Source organism: Aptenodytes forsteri, unplaced genomic scaffold, assembly GCF_000699145.1.
Source record: "Aptenodytes forsteri isolate BGI_AS27 unplaced genomic scaffold, ASM69914v1 Scaffold8, whole genome shotgun sequence".
Lineage (NCBI taxonomy): Eukaryota > Metazoa > Chordata > Aves > Sphenisciformes > Spheniscidae > Aptenodytes > Aptenodytes forsteri.
In genome coordinates, this window is record NW_008796218.1 from 3,460,887 (window position 1) to 3,471,071 (window position 10,185).

General features: G+C 38.0%; 1 protein-coding gene across 1 annotated transcript in view; it reads left to right on the forward strand.

Moving 5' to 3' along the window:
• ABCC8 (ATP binding cassette subfamily C member 8) overlaps window positions 1–10,185 on the forward strand; it is an 89,992-nt gene that overhangs the window by 29,657 nt on the left and 50,150 nt on the right. The window contains exons 9-10 of the mRNA XM_009288772.2: window positions 5,050–5,184; window positions 6,590–6,752. Of these exons, the coding sequence (XP_009287047.1) occupies window positions 5,050–5,184; window positions 6,590–6,752 (298 nt within the window). The remainder of the gene's footprint in view (window positions 1–5,049; window positions 5,185–6,589; window positions 6,753–10,185) is intronic.

The following is a 10,185-nucleotide window of genomic DNA, read 5'->3' on the forward strand; positions in this document are numbered from 1 at the left end:
TACTTAAAGGGGGCTTATAAGAAAGATGGGGACAAACTTTTTAGCAGGCCCTCTAGTGATAGAAAAAGGGGCAATGGTTTTAAACTAAAAGAGGGTAGATTCAGACTAGATACAAGGAAGACATTTTTACGCTGAGGGTGGTGAAACACTGGAAGAGGTTGCCCAGAGAGGAGGTGGATGCCCCATCCCTGGAAACATTCAAGGTCAGGTTGGACGGGGCTCTGAGCATACTTGATCTAGTTGAAGATGTCCCTGCTCATTGCAGGGGGCTTGGACTAGATGACCTTTAAAGGTTCCTTCCAACCCAAACTGTTCTATGATTCTATGAATAAAGATACATATTAGTCTTGAGTGGATTTTATAGTTGTTCCTGTCAAAAACAAGGGTTTTGGTCAAGCTGCTACAGATCAGATGAGCAAGTCCTCCTTTGTGATGGTCTTCAAATCATCTGATTGCATGGTAAACCAGATTAACTTCCTAACCTGGAAAAAAAAAAAACCCTGGTTTCATTATTTTCCCTGGATTTGTCTTTTTCCTCACTGAGGAAAATATTGGGGAGAGGCAATGCAGGTCCTTCTTCATTGTCAGTGATAATGACACTGACAATGACACTGTTTTTGAATGCGTCTTGTGTAGTCTCATTCTTTGGGGAGTATTTGTTCTCTGGAAAACCAGTTAGTGTCCTCTTGAAATACTCTGGGCATCTTCACGCTTTTGCTATATGTGTTTGAAACCTAATATGTTACCATATGTCTTCTAGTATCTCTGTGGTAGTGAGGGGTAGATTGGTTCCGAGACTGCAGTAGGACCTGGAGGAAGAAAAAATCTGTCTGAATCTGTGGTAAAACTCTTGTTAATTCCAATGAGAGTTGTGTAAAGCCTCAAATCAGGATAGCGAGCACGTTAAGGTGTAAACAGTCAGCAGCATACTAACTGATAGCTTCTTTTACCTGTGCTTTCATGCCTAGGGTTTGCATTTACTCTACATGTGAGCTGTATATAACTATACCTGTTAAAATAGTAAGATTTAAAATTATTGTAGTCATATTTATACAGGTCATAGTGTGGCTGCATTCGTACAGTATAAATGCATTTATCTCTTTCTTGTGCAGGAGTAACTGCATTGGGGTCTAGACTGGTTTTCCTGGTCTACTCTGGAGAGGCTTATGTGCCAGTTAAAAACATTTTGCTTTCTAGAATTAAAAAAGGGTGATGAATATTTCAATTATCAGCAGGAATTTTTCAGAAAGAAACTTGACTTATTTTTTAGCATCAGGATGGTTTCCCTGAAATTATGGGGGGAAAAATATGGGAACCAGATTATTTTAAAGTGGGGAAAAAAAATGATCAAGGAACATGTGCTAATACTGATTTCTAATTGCAAAAGAGAAGACAACTATAATGAAAAGAAACTGATATGAAATATCATATGAAATATGGTTACAGGTTGGCAGTTCGTTAGTAATGATTTGCATATCAGGGTATTTTTTATCCATTTACTAGAAGTACCCTGCAGTAAGAAGTCAGTGATTGTATACTGCTAAAATGATATTGCTGAAGGAGCTGTGAGGCATTAAGAAGAGTCCACCCCTTTAATGATAACGTTTAGGGTCTGATTATCCCCTAGGCTTAGTCTCCATTGTAAGTTGTTAGTAAAACAGGCTATGTAAGAGGTACCAATTTATGTATGCTTTTTGTAAGACCACTCTGGCAGCTCAGTGTAGAGCGCGCTTTAGTGCAACTGAGAGTTAAGCCAATGTCATTGCATATTCTGTAACAACGTTTTGCTCTAATGTGCCAGAAGTCACAGACTCAAAGATTTCCTGACAGTCTTCTGAAAATATTATTATATTTGCATTAAAATTCACCCTGCAATGTTCCTTAGCAGATCAGGACTATCAGTGTCAAAGCATGCTCCTGTTTTCTGGATGGTGCGTGCATTGCAAGGCACAAATCAGTGAGTCATGGTGGTCACACGAGATTTCTCCAAAACATGTTTCCGCAACATTCATTCAATACCTTGTTTTGTGAGGCAGTGAAAACAATTACTGGATGCTCGAGAGATGGCTAATAAAAAGTTGAACAAGCTTCATTATTATTTAAAACAGGGTTTTAATTGTTTTGTAGCTCTTAACCTAACAATCAGCATTTCAGCATCTGCTGTGGATTTTGTAATTATTCGTGACTAGAAGAGCTAGCCATTCATAACAAGTTAGGTTTTCTATACAGTCCGGATAATTTGAGCCCCATCTTTGCTCTGACTGGAGTCAATAGGAGCTTTATCATTGCCTTAAGTTACTGTTTGAAGGCCATTGAAATCAATGAAAAGAGGCCTGGGGATGCCCATCAATTGAAAGATGCCCTCAGTAGGTTTGGCTCAAACCCTGGGAGCAAAATTAGGCCCTATAAAGGCTCCCCCCCCCTCCATTTTTTAAACACCCTTGTTTGATTTCATTCTGATTATTAAAAAATCCTGTATTCTCATATCTCTGGTTCTTTGGCAGGGATAGCTTACAGTTGTAATGAAAGGACATTTGTCTCTTTCAAAACTGGCCACAAAGCAGTTTCTGGCTGAAAGTGTTTGCTATCTTCAATAAATAATCAAGACAGAATAACCAGAGCTAGTGGTGAGTTTCTTGCTTGTGATATATATCTCTGGCAGGTAAAAGCTTTGGGATTTTGATGAAAGGGAAGCAAAGTGTTTCATTACATAGTTTTTTAAAAATATGTTTATTACCTTCTCAGAAATATTAATGAGAGCCTTCCTATCTGCCAGATACTGCCCTCCAGCAGTTCAGATATTATCTACGTACTGTTTATTCTTGACTGTGTAGTGTGTGGTATGATAAATATAGAATTACTTGCAATAATGCTTACAGATTTCAGCACTTTTGAGATACAAGCATTCACATACTTACATTTAGAATATATTTTTTTGTCCCATACATGATGAATATATTTAAGAAGTTTGCCATTATTATCGCAACATAAAGATGAAAATGGGATCATTTTTAATCTATTGTGAAAACACAGAATTTTTGTTGCAAAGACTGACCCTTTCAATAGCTAGGATGGGGGGAAGCAGCTGTGAGCTAGCAGCTCCCTCAGGATCCAATAGCTAGAATAGCTTTCCCCTTGTCTATGTGAGAAGCTGAGGCTCTGTTTCTAGAACCAGCCGGTCCCATAATATCCTTGACAATCAACCAGTAGTGGAGGAAAGCAGGGGGTCAGTGTTCTGCATTGACTTTGTATTTTTGAACATCTCTTAAGCATTGAACAGCACACAGTTTCCTGTATTTTGAGTGCCTAGATTGTCTGCCCGTGAAGAAGCAGTTGGGAATGAATATCTTGATCTGTAAAGACCAAGACCATTTCATGTTTTGGAGGGGAGCTCTGCCAGGGCTATCTGACAGAGACCTTGCATGTTTTCTTTGGCTTCATATACTCATGGATTTCCTGACTTCAGATGGAAGCAGATTGCTCACTTACTTGTCACTAAAAGATTTTTAATTTACAATTTAACCTTTTCTCTTACTAGATTTGTGGTGTATATATAATAGGACTTTACTTTCATGTTACTGCATGTTTCCTAAGTAAGTACTGTGCCTTATTTTAAGAGTCACGTTTTAGTTTAGTTCGTCTGCAGAGAGGCATCAAAGGATTGTTACGGAAAATAATAATAATAATAATTAAAAAAAAAAAAATCTGTATTTTCTCTCTGTGTGCCTTAAATTCCTGAAAATGTCAAGATGGAAATGTGGAAGCTAAGGACTCTAGTTTTTCTTCATAGAAACACCCAATTCCCATAAATATGTGTGGGAATATGCATATGACTACTGAGCTTTGAAATGATGGAAGATAGTGTTTCTGTGAGGGTTATGAGAGTGTGCAAATATAGCAAGAGTAGTAGATAACGCTTTAAGGAAATTTCCAATTTTTTTTTTAATGAAGGAAAATGAGATATGAAATTAATTTTCTAGTTTTTCTGATTAATTTATCAGCTTATACTGATAAATATATAGAGTGTCAATGCTCCAGATTGTTCAGGAGTCAGTCATTAGAATAGTGGTAATTAACATTGGTAGCTTGTATATCTTGTTCGCATTTATTGAGCTGCTTACAGTATCCTTTTCTATCCCGACTGTGGCTCTCTAGATTCTTATTTATCCAAAGAAAAACCTTTTTTTCTTAAGCTGTTTCTCTAACCCTTTTTTTAACAGTCATTGCCAGTCTGGTACTGTACATCCTTAAAACAGTTCCTTGCAAGTTTATGTTAGAGTTTATTTGAAGTGGATGTTCTTAATGATATGACCTATGATGTTTCTTTTTTTTATGTACTGGTCAGCAATAGTGTCATGGTAACGTTTACAAGATCAGCTGTATTTTTAATAATAATTCATATTAATTTTTCTTTTAAGCAAAGTAGCATTCCTTCTTTGTAGAAGTCCCATGTGTTGTAGACTGGTGAGTTCTGATCAAACTGGGAAATATAATTTCTCCCCAAGTGTAAAAATGCTTAAATGTCAAAGAAGAAAAAAAAATTGTAAGTCAAAGAAAATGCATGCTATGTCATCTGGCCAATGGGGAAAAAATATTTAATAGTGACTGTAAAGGAAATATCTCAATGTGTTACTTGGAAGTATTTTAAAATAACTTTTAAATTTTATTTAAAGATTTTTTTATAAATGCATTTATTTTAAAATAAAGTTATTTTAAATAGCTGTGAGAGTTACAATATAGAAGATAATCAAATCTGTACAACCTTCTTCTACTGTTCATAATGGGGGAGTCCATGAAATGGAAATACACAGAATCCACAAGCTGGGGAGGAACACTAGGTGGGTGTGTTTGGTCCTCTGGCAGAATATCCTGACTGATCAAACCCCACTGTGCCAGCGATGCAGAACGTACGACGTTTGGGGGTAGGGTTAGCTGCAGTGGTTGTTGTTTCTGAATGTGCTGCCCAGTTACCCCATGATTAGTCTTTGTGGTGCATACCCAAAGTGAAGTTATCCCAAGCCTTCCCCTCATTTTCTTTTCTTCCAACAGATAATTGTAGGCGTTCTTCTGCTCTACTACCTTCTTGGAATCAGTGCCTTAATTGGAGCAGCAGTAATCATAGTCCTTGCACCTGTTCAGTACTTTGTAGCAACAAAACTCTCACAGGCCCAGAGAAGCACATTGGTAAGTGTCTTCAAACTTGTACATGATATAAATATCGCCTCTGGTAATTACGCATTGGTCTGTGTTTGGAATTACAAAGCCAACTATGGACATTGACCAAGAACTGATGCTCGAACTTTGGTAATGTTCAAGAATGTGAAAACATGATAAGTGTAAGCAGTATAGATGCAGTTTTTGGGGTTTATGTTTTTCAACAAGTGTGTGTTTCCCTAAGAGCAAAAAAACTTAAGATCTTTCTAACTTACAAATGTAAGTGGTGAGTAATCATTGACTGAAATGGCTTTGTGCAGTCAGATGGTGCACAAATAAATGAATCATGCAGGGCAAGCTGTCCAAGGGGAAAGGAAATAGGAATGCTGCATCCAAACTCAGACCCCAGATACACCATAGCTGTGGAAATCTATCAAAGTGATTTATTTAAATAAGCTATGGACAGTCCTAACTCCTGCATCATGCTCCTCCACTGGGGAGCTTAGAGGTCTGCTCAGTCACAAGCTGTTCCTTGGTCCCTTCACTTGGCTTGTCTACAACTTGAATCACCTGCATCGCTGCCAAGAAAGTTACCTTGGTTCATTGGAATTACCGTGCCCAGCTGCTCTGAACCTTATCCCCACTTTCAGCAACTGTTGCACTGCCAAGGAAGCCATATGAACCTGTAATGGAGCCAGACAGCTTGCTGTGAAATCTCTTCTACCACAAATCATGTGTGGTAATGAGAGTTATTTGTGCGCCTTCCTGTGTGAAAAGCAATGCCTTCACATCAACAGTATACGCCCTTCTAGAAATGTAGACAGCCTTCATCCCCATAGCATCCAAGCAGGCAGTCAGCATCACCTAGGAATTCCTGCAGATGGGAGCAGTGCGTTTTGTGCTAGAAATGCCTCCACTGTGCAAGGTAGTGCAGTACAAAGATCCTTGAGCTAGCCTGAAAACTGGAAGCAGCATAAATTCCAGTTATGCTGTGCTGGGAGTATACCTTTACCAGTGTATTGTTGTGCCTGAGCCAGCTGGCCTTGCTCAGGGTCAAGGTTCCCTACAGGATCACAGCTTCTTGCTAATGTGGCCTTGCTGCTTTGAAGCCTGGCACCGTTGTTTCCATATCGTGTTAACTGGGCAGTGCCCAGTTGTAGCTTGTCTGCGTGTTCTGATCTCCTCTGTATGTTGTCAGTGTGCCTGTTGAAAATCCAGCCAGTGTGCTGGGCAGTAGAAGTCCTGAGAGGCTGCCTTGCAAGTGATCAGAAAGCTGACAGAGGAGTAAAATTTTCAGTACAAGCTGTATGATTTGGGAGCGCAAACCAATGGCCTTTTCACTTGAGCTCTAGGGAAAATATGTGTGTGATCCTTATGTTCAGGGGACAGGTGTTTAATTACACTCTTTAAGTAAATGTGTATGTAAATGTTGCAGGAGTACTCCAATGAGAGACTGAAGAAGACAAATGAGATGCTTCGGGGCATTAAGCTCCTTAAACTCTATGCTTGGGAACACATCTTTCACAGCAGTGTAGAGGAAACCAGACAAAAAGAAATGACTAGCCTCAAGTCTTTTGCCCTTTATACCTCCATATCCAGTAAGTGTCTTCCTTCATTCTAATCCACTGTTCAGCTGAAGTGCTACTGCATTATTAGCTACTAATGAGTTTACCATTTCTCTGTTGAGATTGTTTCAGTTGCTTTAGGCTCTGATCCGTACTCCTCACTTTCCGTCTAGTCAGACTTTCCATTTAATTCAGTACAATTTTGCCTGTATGGGAAATATGCCTAAAAGAGAAAGTCAAGATTAATGCTTCATAGCGTTCACTTTTCTGGAGAAAAGCTTTTAAGGGACAAGTGTTTCACAGGCTACCTTCAGCCAGCAATATTCTCCTCTATAACATAGCAATCAGGAAGAAGCCTTTGTTGATGTTTGGTTGGTTGGGTTTGGGTTTTTTTCCCTCCTGCATTTTGCACAATACAGTGTATCATAATATGTGACAGGAATTGTCTTTGCATGGAAGCTCCAACAGATGGTACTTACGCTTTCTTACTCAAAATTTGGATTTCTTATAAAAATAAGTGATTCTTAAGACCATTTCTATGTCCTGGAAAGGAAAAATATGAAAATCCTGGCAATTTTGGGTTTGGTTTTTTTTCCCTCCTGCATTTTGCACAATACAGTGTATCATAATATGTGACAGGAATTGTCTTTGCATGGAAGCTCCAACAGATGGTACTTACGCTTTCTTACTCAAAATTTGGATTTCTTATAAAAATAAGTGATTCTTAAGACCATTTCTATGTCCTGGAAAGGAAAAATATGAAAATCCTGGCAATTTCATCATTCCATATCCAGATTCTTTTGTCATACGTTATCTTTCAAGCTGCTTTAAGGCATTTATCATCCTTTTAAAAAGACCTAGGGCCAACTGAACTCTCTATTTGAGGAGATCATATGCAACACCTATATAATTGCTACTGTAATACTTTAGAAATAATTAGTAAAGTCATACTGAAGAATGCTGTTCATATAATCTGTAAGGTATTAATGAAATGGAAACTTTTAGCAAGAAGTATTCAAATGCTATAAGCAACCTGTACAAATACCTTCTAGACTAATAAGGAAGACTACTCCTTAGGAAAGTAACTTCCAGTCTGGTTACTGTTACTTGATTTCATTTGCCCAAGAGACGTGCAGCTGACTTTCTTCCCTGCCAAATGACCACATAGGTAATGCACTCCGAGGGAAAGATCCTGATCCCACTGAATTTAACTGACATTAAGTTGAGGTTTTCCTTGACTTCTGAGACCAGAATTTCTCTCTGGGGATCCTGAGCTCTCTGTGCTTTGAGAGTAGTTTCTGTTTTGACATAAAACAGAATTTAGCTGGAGTAGATTGTGTGACCGGAAACTCCGTCCTACACCCAGATCAACACAGATGGGCTCCTTGTGTTTGCACTGCTTCAGGTGGCATTAAAATCTATTTATATTCAGAGCCACAGGTTCAGCTGTGGGACTGAAGGAGCTGTGGAGGCTTATTTGATTTTAAATCCTCGCAGTATCATTTCTAGCAGCTAGGAAAAAGTGTATTCATCCCAAGAGTACTGACTATTCTGTAAAGAAATAGTGACATAAATAAGAACATGTTTTATTAAAAACAATTCTAAATATTTACTGCTGCTTCTTGAAATATTCAATGTTTGCATTTGCATTCTTGTTTTGTATTATGTGTGATATTTATGTGTGTGTAAGGCACAGTAGATCAGTTTCTCAGCTGTGATAAACCAGTGCAGCTTTTTTATGTTGTTGCATATCATTTTGGCTTATAAAGGGTTCCTATAGTTCCAGCCTAGGAGTTCCTTACACCCTCTGTCTTCAGCAGAAATTACACTGATCTATACAAACTTGCACTTTAGCAGACTGAAAAGGAGCATAAACATAGGAGAACCGTAAGTATAATTAGAATGACAGGTATAATCAGCACAAAATGTGTTTGCTAATATTATAGTGAACATATGATTTCACTTTTTTTAAGGGGAAAAAAAAAGAATGAAGAAGGCAGGAGGTGACCAAGATTTTATGTATCTATTATGTACATTTTATGTATGACCAAGATAAAGAGGAAGGCAGACACTTCCTAGAACAATAAGAGAGCAGAAATGAGATTTTTATACATACTTCTTTTTAAAATACAGTTTTGAATAGACTCTGGAGTTCTTTTCTAAATACACTTAGCTATTAACATCAGTGAAAGAATGTGGTTGGAGCTACTTCTATTCATGAGGAATAGATTTACATTGGATTACAGAAAATATACCTACAAGTTTCAGGGCAGTGTTGGCTAGACCGCAAGAAAATTCCATTTCAAGACTGCATGGAAACTGGATCTCATCTGCCTCGCCCCTGTGCCTGGATCTCGTCTGTATGTATGTGGAATTGTTCACGTGTACTAGAAGAGCTGTTACTGAAATTAGCTCTTCCTATAATTTTAATAAAATGTACCCACCAGAATCAAAGCTGGGTTGCAAAGTTGGTAGTGACACCTTTTGAGTTTCGGCAGTGAATTCTTCAACTGTAGCAAAGAAAATTCCTGTGTAAAATTTTTCATACTGATTAGTAAGACTATCCTATGTTTGTTTTACAGGATTTAGTATACACTATATATTCAGGAAAGACAGAGAAAGAAAGGAGTGGTTTTCCTATTTCTATGAATTTTTGCCTAATCTGTCAGAAGCAAAGTAACTCCAGGCTTTCTTACAGGAAAATAACAGTAGTTAATATCCTAAAATATTCAGAAATGACTGAAAATGTTTTTCCCAGTTTTCAGTCTGCCTTTTTCCAGTAACAAAGTACTTTTGACCAAATCTAATTAAACCAAAAGTCTTAGCTGCAAAATAAATTTATTTTAGAAAACATTTTATTATTCTGGACACTTGCATAATTGAAAAAATGAAAATTAAAAAAAAAACAACCCCCAAATTCCAGTGGCTCAATAAGCCCTTATTTGTTTGCTTGAAAGATGATGTTTGAAGTGAAGTCCTTGGATGTACTTGTGATCTCACATAATAGCAAAATTCAGATCGACTTCTTGGAAGCCACCAAGTGACCCTAGCTGTCTTAACTGCAGCGGGCTTTGCCAACCCTGCAGTATATTTAATCCATCCAGCTTCATATTTGACAGATATGATCTCATACTGTAGACAGCAGAAGAGCAGGATCCATCTCTGAGAAGTTTATCAGCTTTGCTAGATTCCCTCGTCAGATTCATTCATAAAAGCAAACTCGTGTACTGCAGCAGTCTCAAAGGCAACTTGCAAATGCAAGGATTTAATAGAATTAAGAAGTCCGTAGTTGCAGGCGGCAAGTTTCCCTTTTTCAAAATTTCTGTGCCGTAACTACCTAGAATTTATACCAAGTGTGAAAACTGGGCAGGAAGTAGAATCATTAGGAGAAATGAGTCTGAACTGAAGCTGCTTTGTATTTCAACACAGAAAAGCACATTTTCCTCAGAATTTCCGCCCCCCCCCC